At 44.8% G+C, this 17,800-nt stretch overlaps 4 protein-coding genes across 12 annotated transcripts in view; 2 read left to right on the plus strand and 2 right to left on the minus strand.

Moving 5' to 3' along the window:
* Positions 1 to 2,057, plus strand: part of ME1 (malic enzyme 1) — a 156,801-nt gene extending 154,744 nt beyond the window's left edge. For both annotated transcript variants that reach the window (XM_030944389.1, XM_030944390.1), the window contains exon 14: positions 1,702 to 2,057. In XM_030944389.1, coding sequence (XP_030800249.1) covers positions 1,702 to 1,860 — 159 coding nt within the window. In that variant the 3' untranslated portion in view covers positions 1,861 to 2,057. The remainder of the gene's footprint in view (positions 1 to 1,701) is intronic.
* Positions 1,968 to 8,148, minus strand: RWDD2A (RWD domain containing 2A). Of its 2 annotated transcripts, none has more exons than XM_030944400.1 (3): positions 8,022 to 8,148; positions 7,023 to 7,241; positions 1,968 to 5,532 (listed from the first exon to the last, which is right to left on the minus strand). In XM_030944400.1, exons 2-3 carry the CDS (start codon positions 7,218 to 7,220, stop codon positions 4,852 to 4,854), a joined length of 879 nt encoding a protein of 292 aa, XP_030800260.1. In that variant the 5' UTR covers positions 7,221 to 7,241; positions 8,022 to 8,148; the 3' UTR covers positions 1,968 to 4,851. The 2 variants fall into 2 exon arrangements, with proteins under 2 accessions (XP_030800260.1, XP_030800259.1); XM_030944399.1 differs by having other exon boundaries at positions 7,718 to 8,148.
* Positions 8,149 to 8,351: 203 nt separating this feature from the next.
* Positions 8,352 to 16,575, plus strand: PGM3 (phosphoglucomutase 3). Its single transcript, XM_030944659.1, has 13 exons — positions 8,352 to 8,691; positions 8,962 to 9,167; positions 9,861 to 10,045; positions 10,363 to 10,430; positions 10,733 to 10,866; positions 11,017 to 11,212; positions 12,039 to 12,196; positions 12,601 to 12,684; positions 13,310 to 13,408; positions 13,723 to 13,839; positions 13,992 to 14,114; positions 14,836 to 15,009; positions 15,605 to 16,575. The coding sequence occupies exons 2-13, from the start codon at positions 8,964 to 8,966 to the stop codon at positions 15,689 to 15,691; spliced, it is 1,629 nt and encodes a 542-aa protein (XP_030800519.1). The 5' UTR covers positions 8,352 to 8,691; positions 8,962 to 8,963; the 3' UTR covers positions 15,692 to 16,575.
* DOP1A (DOP1 leucine zipper like protein A) overlaps positions 16,532 to 17,800 on the minus strand; it is a 60,277-nt gene continuing 59,008 nt past the window's right edge. For 4 of the 7 annotated variants that reach the window (XM_030944653.1, XM_030944654.1, XM_030944650.1 and 1 more), the window contains one exon: positions 16,856 to 17,161. In XM_030944653.1, the coding sequence (XP_030800513.1) occupies positions 16,856 to 17,161 (306 nt within the window). Of the gene's footprint in view, positions 17,162 to 17,800 lie in introns of all 7 variants that reach the window. The other 3 variants (XM_030944655.1, XM_030944652.1, XM_030944658.1) reach the window with 1 other exon arrangement.

The following is a 17,800-nucleotide window of genomic DNA, read 5'->3' on the forward strand; positions in this document are numbered from 1 at the left end:
AATTAAATTTTAAATTCAGAAATATAAAGGCAATCCAAATACAAGGAGAGCAGTGGATCTACAGCAAGTGTGTATGTCTGTAGAGCACAGACTCTGCTGTTCACCACAGTCATGCCAGCTGCACAGCTGAAGGGCTTGTGCCCCTTCATGGTTATCAGTTTCAACTTTTTGTTTGTCCTCTGTGACCTTTTTTCCTAAAATTATTCTTTTCTGTGTTTGTCACCTTACTGTGAATAATTCCTCTTCATATGCTTTTGAAAGAATAACAAGGAACCCTCATACATGAAACAGTTTCCATAACTTCACTCATTCTGTATATTTAAGAAAAGGAAAAATCCTTCTCAAAGTTCATGTCTCCTTAGGCAAGTAGTAACTCCGCTCTGTAGATGTGAAAATGTTATGTAAATTCCTCAGGCAAAGTCAAACTGGCTCTTGGTTTGGCAGAAACACAGTGATAGAAATTCCTCCTCTGTTTGTGCGTGTTATAGAAAATACAAAAGAAGGAAAATGTTACCAAGTGATTCCTTCTGCCTGTTCTCTGTTGAAATTTTATTCCTGAAAATACTTATTCTGGCTCATACAACCCAACCCAAGAGGCCTCTGCCTTTTCCAGGAGAGGAACACTATCAAAATATTTTGGAATACCAAGCATCGGGTATGAATTCAGACCCTATTCAACCTCAATAATTATGTGCACAGACCTGAAGATATGCTTGTATAAACACCCAAAGTGCTTCTTAATCAAATTAAATTGGGATTCAGAGTAATCCTGGAAAAGAAGTCTTAATAAGGCAATTTGGGGTCTCAGCTTCTCACCCAACTGGAACATTTATGTTTTAAAGAGAGCTAAGGAAAGCAGGAAGAAGAAGGTCTCCCTTTTATTCAAAGGAGGAGCATTAGAGTGTTTGCCAAATAGTTTCAAGCAGATCTTTTCACAGTGCTGCATAAAACCTGTCTGCCAGACTTCCTTTGTTTCACAGATCAATGTTCAGTCTGAAGATACTTGTTTTTCAAGTAGGTGATCTTCAGATGTGAGAGGCTACTTTGATGTGTTGAGAGAGCTCCAACCCCTTCTAAACTTAATTTTTGTGCAGTTGTATTTGTGACGCATAATTGATTCACTTAGGTATGGTCTAGGTGAGAAAAGAGCAAGCAAATATTTGTATTTCCCCCAGCCATTCTGTGCACTGCATAGGACTATTTTTTTCCCATGTGTTTACTTTTTTTGAAGTATATTATCAAGCTATGGTAAATACTAAACTTCTCTAATATGTAAGGAGCATGGAAGCTTTGAACAAATCACACTTTTCTTACAGTGCTTTGCGAAGACTGTAAACCAGGATAAAGTGATGAGAGAAAAGCAGAAATTGTATCTCAGTGCTTGGGGCTTGTGGAATATTTTATCCACCACTGCACAGTGAAAGCTAAGACAGTGCAGAGAGGAGCACTGTATTTGTAACAGTCTGAACACATAATCCTGTTCAAAAGTAGCCCAAGTCAGACCCACTTAAACACAAACATCATCCTGTTGTAGTCGTATTCACAGGGAACTACCTGGAGCCAGTGTGAACACAGGGGACCGCCAGCACCAGAAAGGGCCAAGTCTCATCTTGATTTTGAACTAACTCCTACTTTTATATCATGTTAAGTGTACTCAGATAGTTTATGAGCACTAATTAGGATTTTAATGCATCTTTCCAGCTCGCAGAAGAAGCCTACAGGAATAACACTGCCTCCACCTATCCTCAGCCTAAGGACCTCGAAGCCTTCATCCGCTCTCAGGTGTACAGCACTGATTACAACAGCTTTGTGGCTGACTCCTACACCTGGCCTGAAGAGGCCATGAAAGTGAAACTGTAAATATTTAATGAAGAACAAACAAATCAGCTGCACTTAAAAAGCATTAAAATATTAAAGTTGTTTCTGCCTAGAAAGTCTAAGAATTGCTAATTTTTTAAGATGCAGAAAACTTTTTCTAATTCATAGTAGTTGGTTAGAAACTCAGATCAAGACATCGTCAATTATACATCAGAAAATAAAAATTAATCTGAGAGATATATTTGTGTTTGGTTATTTTGATGGTTATTTTAATTGAGATATCCTACACTACAATCTGACAGATTTTTTTGAAAAAAATGGTTATATCTTGAGTCAAGAGTTTTGTCACAAACTTCAATGGGAACTTAAGCAGATAAATGGGCGCTTAAAAATACATTTGATATTTTATCCATTACAGTCACAGTGTAATTTGCATAATTTTTGAACCTATTATTATTAAAAAAAAAAAAAAAACTTTAAACAACCATAAGGTTAGAGTATTTTATTCCAGAGAAAATGCTTACTGGTCACTCTTGTGTGGAGTTATGAAATGAAAATTTTCTAGAAGAACCAAATCTGCAGAACCTTCTGTTCACATCTAATCAGAACATTTTACCATTACTAACAATAACATTTAACAATACTAACATTTAACATTAGCTAAGGTAATGTCCTGTATAAGATCAAGGATTTAATTCCCCCACCAAGATAACCACTGTTCTGATCCATTACAAATGTTTGGTCTAATTTCTTGAACTCCACATTCTTGACAAAAAGGGAATATCAAAATGTCAGGAATAGACTTTGAGGAATTATTAGTTGTTAAACAATTACCACTCCAAGAAAAATGTACTATGTTTTCTGGATGGTTCTGGGAAAAAAAGGTTACTTGAACATTTCTGTTTCTCTCTAGTATTTACGAGAGAGATTATCTCTAGAAAACCAAATACTAATTTTGTCTAGCCCCTCAGCTCTGTCACAGCTGCAGATTACAGGTCCCAAATTCAGAAAGAGAGGTACTTTCTCCCTCACTGCCTAATAGGAACATATCAACATTTTTGCCTCACTGTGCTTTTGGCAGAAATTATGATCACACAAACAGTACACCTACCACAACCTACCACAGTGAAGGAAAATACATTAATCATATTCTGAGCAACCAGAAACACTCTGCATTTCAATGCCATCCTCTACATTTCAGTGTATTGCTATTATGAGAAGGGTATTAAAACACTTCCTTGTATTTAATTTGAAATAAAATATCTGGTTTTTATGTTGTCATCAGCTAAGTGTGCTGAAACACAGTCTTTAAACAGCTGCTGTTGAGTGCTTGGGTGTTGGTGTCATGCAGCTCAGCAGTGAGTCTGCTTTTATTGCTTGGTACCCCTTTGCACATGAAGGCACTCAGGCACAGAGTGGGAGGTGGTGGGCTGGTGCTCCTTCCAGGGGACTGCTCATTAGTGTTCTTCAACTACCTATTATATGTATATATATTATTATAAATATGATCATGCATTACAAACTGGACACTCACCCTCCACATCCACACTCAGCATGCTTCCCTGCAGGAAAACACTGCCTAATGAACTAATGAACCGTTAACAGCATTGCCTCTTACAAGCTGCTGGAAAATTCTCTCCATACTAATTTTACATAAGAAAGGATTCTTCAAGTTATTTGTATTTTTATTTAATATTAAATATATATTTTTTTTTTACACATACAGGGGCTTTTTCCTATTTTCTGTATTTTATATGTATTTCCTTATGTAATGTAGGGTGGAACACTAAACTTTGTCTCCTCTGACCCATTTTCACTTCCAAGGTGTTTGGCCTAACAGTGTAAACAAAAATTGCCATGAATTGAACAGATGAAAAATTGTTATTAACATAATCAGCCAGTCACTTTGCCTCATGACATCCTTAACTGAAGAGACAGGGATTTGATGGATAAACCACTGATGGGTAAGGATGGTTGGTTGCAGAGTTGCAGTCAATGGCTCGATGTCCAAGTGGAGACCAGTGGGAGTGACATTCCTCAGGGGCTGTCAGTGACAGGGACAGTGGGACCAGCTGCACCCCCAGCAGGTTTGCTGATGGCACCAAGCTACATGGAGCAGTCAGCACACTGGAGGGAAGGGATGCTATCCAGAGGGACCTGGACAGGTGGGTCTGTGTATAAGGCTGCGTGCAAGGTCCTGCCCCTGGGTCAGGGCAATCCCAAGCACAAACACAGACTGGGTGGAGAATGGATTGAGAGCAGCCCTGAGGAGAGGAACTTGGTACTGGTAGACACAAAGCTCAACATGAGCCAGAGATGTGCACTTGAAGCCAAGAAAGCCAACTGAATCCTAGGCTGCATCAAAAGCAGCATGACCAGCAAGCTGAGGGAGGTGATTCTCACCCTCCACTCCACTTTTGTGAGACCCCAAATGGAACATTGCATCCAGCTCTGGGACATGAACATAAAAGGAACATGGACCTGCTGGAGCAAGTCCAGAGGAGGGCCACAAAAAATGATCAGAGGGCTGGAGCATCTTTCCTATGACAACTGGCTGAGAGAATTGGGATTTTTCAGCCTGGAGGACAGAAGGCTTTGGCAAGACCTTATAGCACCATCTAGTACCTGAAGGGAGCCTACAAGAAAGCTGGAAAGGGACTTTTTTACAAGTGCACGTAGTGACAAGACAGGGGGGAATGTTTTAAACTGAAAGAGAGTAGGTTCAGATGAGATGGGAAGAAATTCATACAGCACAGTACAGATGAGGAGACAGAAGTGTATAATTCCTAACGAACTGTGGAATATGTATCAGGCATGGCTCACAGAGACAAATGCCAGTTTCAGAGTCTTAGAAAATCAGTGAACACATCTCAAAAATACATGGCAGTTGAGCACAAAAGCTGAGATGACCTACTTGAACCATTCACCTCAGATGTTAAGTTTCCTTTTTCCCAGTAGCTGTAAGGCAAAATATTTCAGTGTTAGCAACACCTCTTGCTCTCCAGAATTAGAACTCTTCATAAACAGTTTCTCTCAGTTATCTGAAAGTTTGCCTTCAACACCAAATAAAATCTGAAAGATGTGTCCACTTTGATGCTGTTTCAGGAATTCTAGAAACTGGCCAAGATCCATGTGATAGTCATTCCTCAGGCCATAATCACCATGTGCCTGAAACTGCAGGTCTTCAAAACTGTGAAAGAGACGAAGATTATCAATGCTTCCCCCCTCTGTTTCTATATTCTCCACATGCTTGCATGAAATGTGCTTCCAGTTGGGATATCTAATAACACGCCAGAACTCCTCACAGTTTTCTTGGAGTCCCTCCACACAGATGACACCAGGTTTCCCAGTTAGGCAGAAGCCAGTCAGATTTAACTTCTTAGCACAGTCAAAAATCTTTTTCCTCAGTTCCTGCCTGTATATGTGATGGCTGTAGATCCACATGCGATGCAGGATTTCCTTAGCCCTGACTGCTTTAGCAGCACACTCAGACGAGATCTGACAGTTTTCCAAGAAGGGCAGGGAGTTGTCCTTCACCCACTGCACAGCCTCACATACACACAGATCTCCTGGATCCAGAGAGCTGATGTGAGACCTGAGACGAGTATTGAGCTCCAACTGTTGCTGTCTGTGCAGAGCATCTGATCTGGCAAAAAGCTGAGGAGCCACCTGAGGGTACATATGAGGAAGGAGAACCTGCAACTCCACCTTTACCTTAAAAACAGAAGACACACACAAGAGAAAAGATTAATTCTGCAGCTACTGAAGACACATGAGATTCTTCTTCCCTGACAGAGGCAGGTTATGAGGAGATGGAATCAGGATAGCAGCATCCAACTGACTGGAACTATTCCCTCTTCCCTTTTGTCTCCTTTTGTCTGTTCCTTTTCTTGTGTTGCATCATGCTGCCACTTTCACAACTTCCCAGGTTATCCAGGCAGCTTTTGTGCTGTTCCCAGAATGAATGCTGTCGCTTGGGAGAAGGTACACAGTTACCCTCCAGGGATATTTCTAGCTCGGTGTTGCTACAGCAATGAACTGTTGGAGTCAAGGGCTTTTGATAATCTCATCCCTTACCAAATGCAATGACTAATGAACTCAGCCCAGCTGCTGGAAAAAAAGGCCAAGAGTTACATGGAATGGTGTTTGTGATTGTACCTACGCCATATAGAGACATGTGGCAGGAGTGTTGGAAATACCTGTCCTTTAAGGTTGCTCCCAACCCAAACCATTGTGTGATTCTGTGTGTTACCATTATTTTAAGCAAGTAATCACCATAAAGAGGAATCAGGATTATAGGGGATGAAAAGATTTATGTACATTTCAGGTCAGGGAGACCCCAAGTTTATCTTCTCTGAACACTGGGCTGTTGAATTTGTCTTGATTATTCCTACAGTGCCTTCAAACAGAGCACCACAGTTCTCTGGCAGCTGAACCCTGCCTCTAGTCCAAGAGCAGGAAAGGATTTATGTGTCCGCAGTGCTTCAAGCTCCTGTAGACTTACAGGGGGTACTCACTACAGCGCACAATCATATGATAGTCCTGTAGACACAAGTGAATCATGAAATGACTAATTATCTTTACAAGTCCCTTGATGATCTGCTATGGGAAAAAAACCCCACTACTCCTACACAAGCCCTCCCTACATGGTTCATAAAACTTCTCTCTGTAGGTTGGTGAAAGGGTACATTTTAGAAAGACACCTAAGTTTGTACCTAAAGTTAAAAAAAAATCATGAGGCCACGCAGTAAATTGTTCTAATGTTTGATTACCTTCATTCCATGGAAAATGGCTTTCAGGCTGAGTTTGTCTGTTCTCAATTTCCAGGCACTGCATTAGTATGCACTCAGACCTGTGTTCTCTGTGCAAGTATTTACACCAATTAGTTCAGTCCCTTTCCTCAATCAGCTAAACTGCTCTAACTCCTTATACGGAGAGTTTGGTTTCCCTGCTCATAGGCTGGTTTTGTTTTTGTGTTCTTGTGACTCCTCCTAATTGCAGTCTGCCATTTGGGGCTATTTTTACAATATTATATTTCTAACACAGATGTTAGCAGCAGCTGAGATTTTCTCTTACTCTAGGCTTCTCAAAGAGCAAACAAAAATGCGGTGGTTTTTCTACCCCTTTTTTCCGGGCAGCCTTTTCCGGTGTGTGCAGGAGTAAAGACAACAGCACCCCGACCAAGTCTCCTCGGCAGCTCTCACCTTGGCCTCCCCGACATCGAGAGCGATGCGATATTCCAGCTGCGGGGGCAGGGCTCCGGCAGCATTCCTCAGGTAGCGCTGGATGCTGGGCACGGCATCTGCATCCAGGCTGAATTCTCCTCTCTTGGGAAACATCGAAAGGAGCATTTCCACCTCCAGCAGCTGGAGCTCCAGGCATTCTGTCACCGTGGCAGCCATGGCACTGCCCTCCAGGCCCGCCTGGAAGGAGAGCACTGCAGTCAAACCCCGCGGTTCGGCGCACGGTGAGGTTCAGCCCCCAGGGAAGCCCCACGATCATTCAAGGGCAGAATTTGGCTGAACACAGCCTCAGCAGCCGGGCAGGGCTGCTCGGGCGGAGCCGTGCGGGCCCTGCCGGGCTCAGGGATGGAGAAGAATGGAATGGAGCCCCGCGCTGAGGTGCGGGCAGAGGCGCATTATTGACGTGATTTATCAGCACATACACCCGGTGCTGGCTGCGTGTCGTGGCTCACCCCCAGCCGGCAGCCAGGCCCCGCCACCCGCGGGATCGGGGACACTCGGAAGGGTAAAAGGCAGAAAATTCGCTGGTTGAGACAAAGGCAGTTCCATAGGGAGAGCAAAAGCCGCGCACAAAAGCAAAGCAAGGAATGAATTCCCTGCTTCCCATGGGCAGGCAGGTGCTCAGCCATCCCCAGGAGAGCAGGGCCCCATCACACCTCAGGGTCACTTGGGAACACAAACGCCATCGCTGCAAACGTCCTCCCCTTCCTCCTTCCTCCCGTGCCTTATATACCGAGCGTGATGTTCCATGGTCTGGAATGTCCTTTTGGTCAGTTGGGGTCACCTGTCTGGGCTGTGTCACCTCCCAAGCTCCCCCAGCTTCCCCACCAGCCTGGGAGTACAAAAATCAGGAAAGGCCTTGGCTCTGTGTAAGCCCTGCCCAGCAATAACAAAAACATCTCCATATCATCATCATCATCATCACTGTGTTCAGCACAAATCCAAAACACAGCCCCGTACCAGCCGCTGTGAAGAAAATTAACCCGGCCCCAGCTAAAAGCAGCACACTGGAGGGGCAACTTTGTATTCCGAGCGCGCTGTCAGTGAAGCTGTGCGGGGCTGGCTGTCACAGCGAGCCCAGCCCAGCCCAACCCAGCCGCACCCGCCGCTCCCGCCGCCGCCATTCCCGGCCTGGCCCCGCGCCGCTCCCGAGATGGGCGGGGCGGCGCCTGCGCGGCCGCTGCTCCGGGCGGGGGCGTGGCCCGAGTGCCACGCGGCGGGCGCTGCCCCGCCCACCCGCCCACCATTGGTCAGTCCCGCCGCGAGTGGGCGGGGCCGCGCCGGCTCCGTGCGGGGCGCGCGGCGGCGGCTCCGGCGGGGTCCTGTCCCACCCATCCTGTCCCGTCCCGTCCCGTCCCGTCCCGTCCCGTCCCGTCCCAGTCTGTGCGTGCGCCCGCCATCGCTGGGGGTCCCGAGGGAAGCAGCCGTGCAGGGGGCGCGTGTCCGGCCGGCCCCGCCCGCCCGGCCTGGTGTCCGAGTGCCGGTGCGCACGGAGCCGCGCCCGGGGCAGCATCCCGGGGACACCGCTGGGGCCGCCCTGCAAGCGCCTGGCGAGGCAGGACACGCTGCTTTGGGCCCGGCAGTCAGTGCATGGAGCCGCGGCCGAGCGCTCTGGGCGGCTGATGTCACGGTGAGGAACGGGAAGCGCCGCTGCGGGAACTTGTTCGGATCCCTGGGTCCAGACTGGGAATCCTGGCTCTCCTCGCCTCGTCCCTCCGTGATCCGCGCCTGTCTGATCCCGCTGTTTATCCGCTGCTCTCCGGGCAGCGTGGAGGCTCCTTCCCGGTGCTGGTGCCCGGGCATTGATGGCAGCGCTCGGGGCACCCGCAGCCTCCGGAGCGTGAGGCGGCTCCCAGCCGCTTGTCCCCTCTCACTGCCACCCGTGTCGCTTCCTTCCCAGGGATGGATTCCGAAGCCCTTAGGAAGTTCTCGGCCCTGCACCCCCGGCCTGCCGGGCTGACCCTGCACTACGGCACGGCCGGGTTCCGCAGCGCGGCCCAGCAGCTGGACCACGTCGTGTTCCGCATGGGGCTCCTGGCCGCCCTCCGCTCCAAGGCCGTGACAGCGACCATCGGCATCATGGTCACGGCGTCTCACAACCCTGAAGTAAGGAAGGACTGCCCTCTCCTCAAACAGGCCACCGGTGCGGTGGGATGATGTGAAGTGCTTTGGTAGAAGGGTGGAAGGATGTGATCAGTTTGGTGGAATCAATCTCATCATAGCACTGAGAGACCAGACCCTGAAGACTCTGGGACCTGCTTAAAGCATTCAGCCCTCTCCCTGTAAATATGGCCTCTGGTCTAGCTGAAGTTATTTTTCCCCTGTACACTTTTTTCTCATGTGGAAATGGTGTAACACAGGAAGCATTTCATATTGCAATGTAACTTTGTAATGTTGGGGAGCTAGAAGTAACATTGAGAAGAGAAAAACCTTTGGGTAAAATCTGTAAGTTTTTAAAATGAACATGCAAATGCAGCGATTACAAATCAGGCATTTAGACTTTAGCTGCTGTGGAGCATTGAAGGTTATTAGAATCTCCTTTTATGTAATTTTAATGTCAGATGAATTTCACACCAAAATTATGAAGGAGAAAGAGTTGGTTACTCAATATGCTTGTTATAGTGCTTCTTTGGGGGCTTGTTGGAGGTTTAAATAAACAGCTATGCTATTGCATCCCAGAAGTTCTCCACTTTTAAAGAAGCAATGCGACTGAACCATGTGTTGTCTGTCTTCAAAAAGATTTTATTAGTTCCCCACTTTTAGAGTTACTATTTTTTGTTCTTTTGTTTTTCTGCTAAGGAAGACAATGGTGTAAAGCTGGTTGATCCTCTTGGAGAAATGCTGCACCCTTCCTGGGAAGAGTATGCCACACAACTAGCAAATGCAGAGGAGCAGGAATTACAGAAGGTGATAACTGAGATCTGCCAAAAAGCAGCAGTGAACCTGCACAAAGATGCCTCGGTTTTTATTGGCAGAGACACCAGGTAATGACAAAAGGCTGTAGCTATATCCATCCTGCTCTTATGGAAGTACCAGTGTTGTCTTCAGGAGAGTTGTGTGGGTACTGTGTGGTGTCCACCTGTGCCCAGCACTTTACATGTGTCTGCAATCCCTGGGGGTGTTGGATTTCAGACTTTATTGGGAATTGCCTACAGCAGAGAAAGGTTTGGATTTCTTCACAGTGCGTCTAAATCTTGTGGCAGGAATCTTGTAGAGTCTTCCACACATACGTGCTTCCTTCCATAGAGTCCATAGATAAATGCCTTTGCCAGGGTTATCAGATGTCCTTGTTGTTTTCCAGGCCAAGCAGCAAGAAGCTGTCCCAGTCAGTTATAGATGGTATCCAGGTTCTAGGTGGTCAGTACCATGGTAGGTTACACTTCTGCAATTCTAAACTCATTTCAAGTATTTTTATGTAAATGTGACTCCTTTATGCAGCCCTAGGGCAACAGCCCAGACACATTTCCATCCTTGCTTGTGACAGTTTTATTTCAGGGTGGTTGTATGGCTTTAATGCAAGGCAGGGCAGGGGAGGGTTATGTTTTCATAAGACAACTTGAAAAATTCCATAGGTGTTTCCTATACTGCATTTGTCCGTTTACTGTAAAACTTTCAAGCAGCAATTAATTTGCAATTCTATTCTGAGTATTGCTCCTTTTATTTCACGCTAGATTATGGTCTGGTGACGACACCACAGCTCCACTACATGGTCTGCTGTCAAAACACCCAAGGGCAGTATGGGAAAGCAACACTGGAAGGTTATTATGAAAAACTCTCCAAAGCTTTTATGGAACTGATAAAACAGGTGAATAGTAGGTGTTGTCTTTTCATGCAGATGTACAAAATTAATCTCTTCTGTTTGTTAGCCTGTTTGGGCCTGAAGTTTCTAATTCAGCTCTAGGCGTGTTTTCTCTAGGCTAACAGTTCACTTTGCCCCTTCTTCCCTTGCACTAAGTCTCACTGCTCTGGAGAGTTTCAGAGGCACCTGAAGATTGACTGTGCCAATGGAGTAGGAGCCCTGAAACTGTCAGAAATGAAACCCTACTTTCCACAAGAGGTGCTAATCCACATATATAATGATGGAACCAAGGAGAAACTCAATCACTTATGTGGTGCAGATTTTGTGAAAGTTCACCAGAAACCACCTGGAGGTGAGTGATCAGTAATTTTATGTTGCTTTACCTCCTCTGCAGGGTCTGGCAAGGGTCCACATCCTTGGGTAGGTGGAGCTCCCTGTTTCTTACTAAGTGACTGCATGAATGGTTCTCCTTGTGCAATGGAAAGAGGGAATAGCCTGGCCAGGTTTGGCACATCTCTGTGTTAGTCTGAACTGCTGGGGGAACACAGCATCTCACTGACTGGCTGAAATATGTTTGGCAGTCTCTTCTGAATGTTAAGCTGGCAGAGTCCAAAGATCAGTCAGGACAGGCTTAGTGTTATTTGTTTTACTCCCCTTTGTATTATGGAGAAACACTTTTCCGGGTTCCTGCAGAAGGGTTGGGTTAATTAACAGCTCGGTGCCAGCAGGCTGACTCATTGACAGAAACCAGTGAGGAAAAGATTTCAGTCCATTTTCTGAGAATTGTATAAAAGCAAAGCCCTGAACTGGGAGAGCAGGCTGGTTTGGATATGAGATTGTGTGAGGCTAAACTGAGTTCTCCATTGGACAGGCACCCTCTCACTGCAGCTGCTGGCCAAATCTGAGCACCAGGTTATGGTGTTGCTTCGCCTTCCCACTCCGCTGGTTGTGTACTGGAGAAATGCAGTGCTGGGAGCGGCACAGTGGCAGGACCTGCTGGGGATGGATGCTTGTGCCTCCTGTGTGGATCCTGGCTTTAACTGTGCCTGAGTGGAGTCATTTGTGTGCAGACCTGTGCTCTGAAAAAAAATGTATTTTCCTAATCACTCACTGAAATAAATTACTTGGTTTTGTTTCTTTTCCTGTCATTAACTTGTATTTGTAACTCTGTGCACTAGGGCTGGACATGAAGCCCAATGAGAGATGCTGCTCATTTGATGGTGATGCAGATAGAATTGTTTATTATTATAAGGACACAGCTGGCCGTTTTCACCTGATTGATGGAGATAAAATAGCAACTTTAATTAGTATCTTCCTAAAAGAACTTCTTGCCAAGGTAACTCTAACATATGAAATGAATGCTGGCATTTTAATTTTTAAAGTATAAAATAGAAGCTGTGTTGCTTGGTATGTGGTCTCTCTACATCTACCTGAAGTGAACCAGCTTTAAAAAGAGATCAGTCCTGTACCTCGCTGCTGTGGCCAAAAAGGGGTTTGGAAAGTCTAAGCTTGAAGAACTGCTTCAGCCAAACCCAAGAAAAGTCAATACGGGATGTACAAATACTTCAACAGAATTCATGTTGTTTTAAAGCTACAGAAGTTCTCAGTGAGCTGGTGCCTCCCTATAGTACCCAGGACTTTTAATTGTACATTTAAAAGTTCTGATTGTCTTTCCATTTATCCATTTTGTTTGGCTGTGTGCCTATTGGACAGTAAAACTTGGTTTATTGGTTTGCTCAGGTGAAACAGAACTTCAAGATGGCAGTGGTGCAAACAGCATATGCCAATGGGAATTCGACACGCTACCTCCAGGAAACACTGAAGGTATTCTCCATGTTTTTCCTAGGTAGTTTACATTTTTTTATTTTAAAAGTAAATGCTTCTGTAATATGATTGCTAGGAAAATTAAAATCCAGCAAAAATAAATTACTCTTTCAAACCTCCAGTAGTGACTAAATTCTAGGTGGCAAAGGAGACACAAGAGAGCACGGCTTAGAATGTTCTAGTTGGCTTTTGTTAATTTAAAAAATGTTTAATTAAATCCCTTGGTACTTAAACAGACTGAGGACTTTATAGCTTTGCAACCAAGTGAGTGAGTAGAGGCTCCTTGATACCTTGATTCATTTTCTGCAGCAAGCTAAATGTTCAGGAATTGAGAGAAGGTATTATTTCTGTTTGTATGTGAATTTAGTGTGTTCCCTGAAGCTAGAAACTAAGTTGGATTTTTCTAGGTTTGGAGTTTATTTCTTTAATTAGCCTTTATTTCTCACAGGAATAAATATTTTTTAATTTGATCTGTAGAAATAGTGGAGCATTTTAGCTCAGGGGCCTCAGTGGCCAGGAAACAGGGGTTAGTTTGTAACAGTCCTTGCAGGCTGGTGCTCAGTTCCAGCCTGCTGAGGAGAGTCTGTAACCTTGCTGTCATTCTCTGCACACCCTTGGGCTGCAGGTCCCTGTGCACTGTGTCAAAACAGGAGTGAAACACTTGCACCACAAGGCCCAGGAGTTTGATGTGGGTGTTTATTTTGAGGCAAACGGACATGGCACAGTAAGTATGAGCAGGTAATCCATATGATCAGCCACTATGTACAAAATTTTAGTTAAATTACCTGGAGAAGGAGGTCTTTTCACTCTCTGCTTAGTTTTATAACCAATACTTTTTCTCCTTGTTTGAAAATAGACTTGTTTACTCCTGTCTGTATCACAGCATTGCCACCAGCTCCTCTGTGCTTTGTGGAGGGATGGGAATTCATGGTAGCAAACATTAATGATGGCTATTTGGGCTTAGATGGTGAAAGTTTTGTCCTCACTACTGCATATATCCTGGTTTCATCTTGACAAGCTCTTATCTTTTTCTTGTAGGTACTGTTTAGTAAAGCTGCTGAAACTAAAATACGACAACTGGTAACAGAAGAGAAAGATAATGAGAAAAGAGAAGCAGCAAAAATGCTTGAAAACATGATTGACCTGATTAACCAGGTAAAAACTGAGAGTACTGGAGCACGGTGTTGGCAGGGTTAGCCAGTTTGTGAGCTCCTGTCAGGCTGCTGCTGGGGACTGCTGGAAGGTTCCTGATGAAGTCCTGGCTCCCTGTGCTCCCTGCTGCAGTGTTTTTCCCTCCCTGTTGGCAGACTGTTGGCGATGCTGTGTCGGACATGCTGGTGATTGAGGCAATCCTGGCTCTGAAGGGTCTGAGCGTGCAGCAGTGGGACGCCCTCTACACCGACCTTCCCAATCGGCTGCTCAAGGTCCAGGTGAGATACCAGCCACGCTGGCTCAGGCCACAGCGGCCTCAGGGGGCTTGCTCACAGCATCTTTTGCCTGTACACATTTTGATAAGCTTTACTTCAAAGCTGAAACAGACCATGAAAGGGCAGAAATAGGCCAAAGAAACTGGGAAAAAACCGGAGAAGGGACAAGAATTTCACTTGGACTAAAATAGAAATACAACTTTAAAAAAGATTAAATAATAGCCAACTATGTTAAATGGAAAAACCTGACCAAAACTCTTCAAATTTTAAGAAGAAAATTCCAACTTTCAAATTAGAAAAATCCTGTTTTTTCTAAGGCCTCTGCCTGCTGGACAGCTGGATTTTTCTTGCTGTGCCACTTTTCTGTATCCTTTCCAACATTCAGGCAAAGCTTGAGCAGAAGGTGCCATGTGGCAGCATTCTGTTAGACACAGTACGGAAGCTCTGGGCTCTGTTTGAACTGGAGGAAACTATTTAAGTTTCTGATCTACTGAGAGAAGCTGTAGCTTCACTTCAAGCTGACCAAGAAGGCATGTTCAGAACTGACCCTTTTTTTAAAAAGGGGCAGCTGACACCTCTCAAGCCTTGGTTAACAGATGCTGCAGGGGTCCTGGAGCCCCCAAGTGTTTGAGTAGCCCTTTATTAGCTCCCAAACTGAACTCCTCTCCAGGCAGCACAATACAGCCAGCCCTGAATTTGTCTTATCCTGTTTCTGATTCTGCAGGTGGCAGACAGGCGTGTTATTGACACAACAGATGCAGAAAGGCGAGCACTGACGCCCCCGGGGCTGCAGGAGAAAATTGATGCCCTTGTGAAGAAGTACAAACTGTCCCGGGCGTTTGTCCGTCCGTCGGGAACAGAGGACGTCGTCAGGATCTATGCTGAAGCAGACACACAGGTCAGAGCTTGACTCATTTATGGGCTTGTTCACATTAAACAATCTTCTGCCTAGCAGGGGGTGATGAAGGAAGTCTGCTTCCATACTTGTAATTTAATCACACTAAACAAATGCTTAATTTGGAAAAAAGACTGTGATCACAAAAAGTCACTTTGGGTTTTCTTTTATTTAGAAAAGTAATGTTTAATGTTCTCAATGTTTATCTTCAAAATGAAAATATAAATGTTTATAAAGGCAGATTTAACACCAGATGATTTTGAAAAGACAACCAGCCTTCTGAGAGCTCAGGGTTAAGAAGAAAGTTACCAAAGCAGTCCTTAACTACACAATTTCATAAGAGGCAAAATAGAAAAAAAATCTGGCTGCTGTTAAGTTAGTTCAGATCTGAACTTAAAGGTGACAGCAAAAGCAGTGGTCTTGCTCTCCCCACTTCACATGCTCCTACCTGCTTCTCTCTGCCAGCATGATGGCAGTGGCTGGTGGAGCAATGTAGGAAACACAACATTTCCAGGAAAATGCTTGCCATAATATCATGTATTTGCTCTATTCTTCTGATGCTGATAGCAGCATAACTAACTTTTCCAACATTCCACAGGAGAATGCAGATGCACTCGCCCATGAAGTGAGCCTGGCTGTTTTCCACCTCGCTGGTGGAAAAGGAGCACCACCCCAGCCTATATAATGAATGGAGTTAAAGCACACAACTTCCCTTATCTTTTAATATCAATTTTTTTACCATCTGCTGCTGTGCACAGAGCCAACCCTTCCTGGGAGTAGCAAGGATTGATCATAACTGAGTGGAATATCACTCTGCTTATTCTTTACCTCCTTTAGCAACTTACCTCTTAATGAGATGCTCTTGCTGTTGATGTTCCCCTCCCCGAGTTTGTCTAACTTCTTGACAAGCCATGGCCATGTCCAGAAGGAATTCTGCCCCTCCCTGCCCCAGCTTAGTTCATTGTCACATTGTGCCTGAACTCCAACACCCACACCCTCAGAGCACTGGCCATGGCCGCATGACCAGAGCTCTGCTGTGACTGTGCTCACAGTGGCTGCTGCAGGATCATCATCCCCACCTTCCCCCCAGTAGCCCAATCAGCTGTGGGCAAACAGTGTAAGACAGAGGCATTCACTCGTCTTCAGATTCAGTTCACCTCATTTTGAGGGGGGAACAATATAATGAAAAAGAATATTTGCAATTAATAATCTATTATTGCAATATTATCTTCATTAGATACTTTATGACATGATTTAGAAAGTGATTTGCAGTAATAGTATTTATAATCACACTTGAGAGGGAAGGGACAGAGACAAGTTTGTCTGCTGTGGCCTTAACTGCTCCCCAGCACCATGAAGGGGCTGGGCCAACAGGATGCAATGTTTTAATCACACCAGTATCCTCCTTGGCATACTTTGGTTCAGGGTGTCTACCTCTGACAAACAGTTCATTGTAGTCCTGTATTAACTCCTGCCATAATAGCATTTCACAGGTTATTAAATAAGCACAAGTTCCAATAGCTCTTTAAAAAAAAAAGACAAAAATAAACTGGAAACAAATTGAAAAAATGTGCACCTTGTATTTTTTTTTCATTTTTTAAAGACAGAACTCAAGACAACAAAACATTTACTGTAAATAGTAGGCACCATAATCAATATGAGCCACCAATATTTAAACTTGATTCAGGCCACATCCAGAACTTCTCTTATTTACAAATATTTAACTTAAATACAACATTAAGTATTTCATTACATACAAAATAAGAAAAGAATACTATACAACTGGGAAAGATACAGTATTTCATTTAGATAGTTACACTACATATAGGCTGAGTAGTACCAGTTTGGTTCATGATTTTATGACGCCTTCAAGAAAATCCTTCTCAACCATTTCTTCTATCTTCTGTCTTGCTTTACTGGAGAAGGTCTTGAGGTTCTCCATTTTTATGTCCTTACTTGGAAAACAGTTGGGGTAAAGGACAGGGCTCCCTGAGTGTCCAACACATCTGCTTGTGACTTTGCTGTTAAAAACTTGGCTGAGTACATTGAAGAAAGGTAAGAGCTGCTCAATGCTGCGAACGGTGTAGATGGTTAAAAGCAAGTGACCTGGTTCCCAGCTTAGTGTTTTCCCTGAGCCGTCCTCCTCCGGGTTTTTCTGCAAATACAGAGATGTGGGAAATAATGCAGGACAAAACAGGAAAAGCACAGGTGAAAACAAAAGCCTAACTTATAATATAGTACTTTTCTAAAGTCCAAAAACATTTGTCCTATCCACAAAACACACCAATGCTGAAGTGGAGCTTCCAAAGCAGATCCTCTGCTCCCCCTCACCATGGCCTGCAGAGGCAGTGGTTGGGAGTGTACAGGTGGCAGTCAGATGCTCATGGAAGAGTCACAGTGAGCATTCGAGTCCAACACCTCAGCCCAGGGCTGTCCCAAAGCAAGGCAGCCCCCACCACGCAGCCCTGTGGAGCTGCTCCCAGGCAGCATCCTGTGGGCAACACAAATGGCCCAAGCTGGTGACAGCTGAAGTTCTGAGCTACTTCAGCTGCTTTCCAAAGCAGGCTCCTGTCTGGTGACACACACTCACTTCACCAGCTCATACTGCCAGCATCAGTGATGATAAACCCCAGAGGAGGTTAAAATAGATCCAAAGCATTTTCACTTTGCAGCTTGAGATCAGAGTTTTTGGGAAGGGCAAAAAGCAGTGCTATTATTAGTATCACAAATAACACAGACATTCTGAGTAACACTTCAAGTTGTTCTCAAAGGAAAATGGCTCAGTTTCTCATTG

This window comes from Camarhynchus parvulus, chromosome 3 (assembly GCF_901933205.1).
Source record: "Camarhynchus parvulus chromosome 3, STF_HiC, whole genome shotgun sequence".
Classification (NCBI taxonomy): domain Eukaryota; kingdom Metazoa; phylum Chordata; class Aves; order Passeriformes; family Thraupidae; genus Camarhynchus; species Camarhynchus parvulus.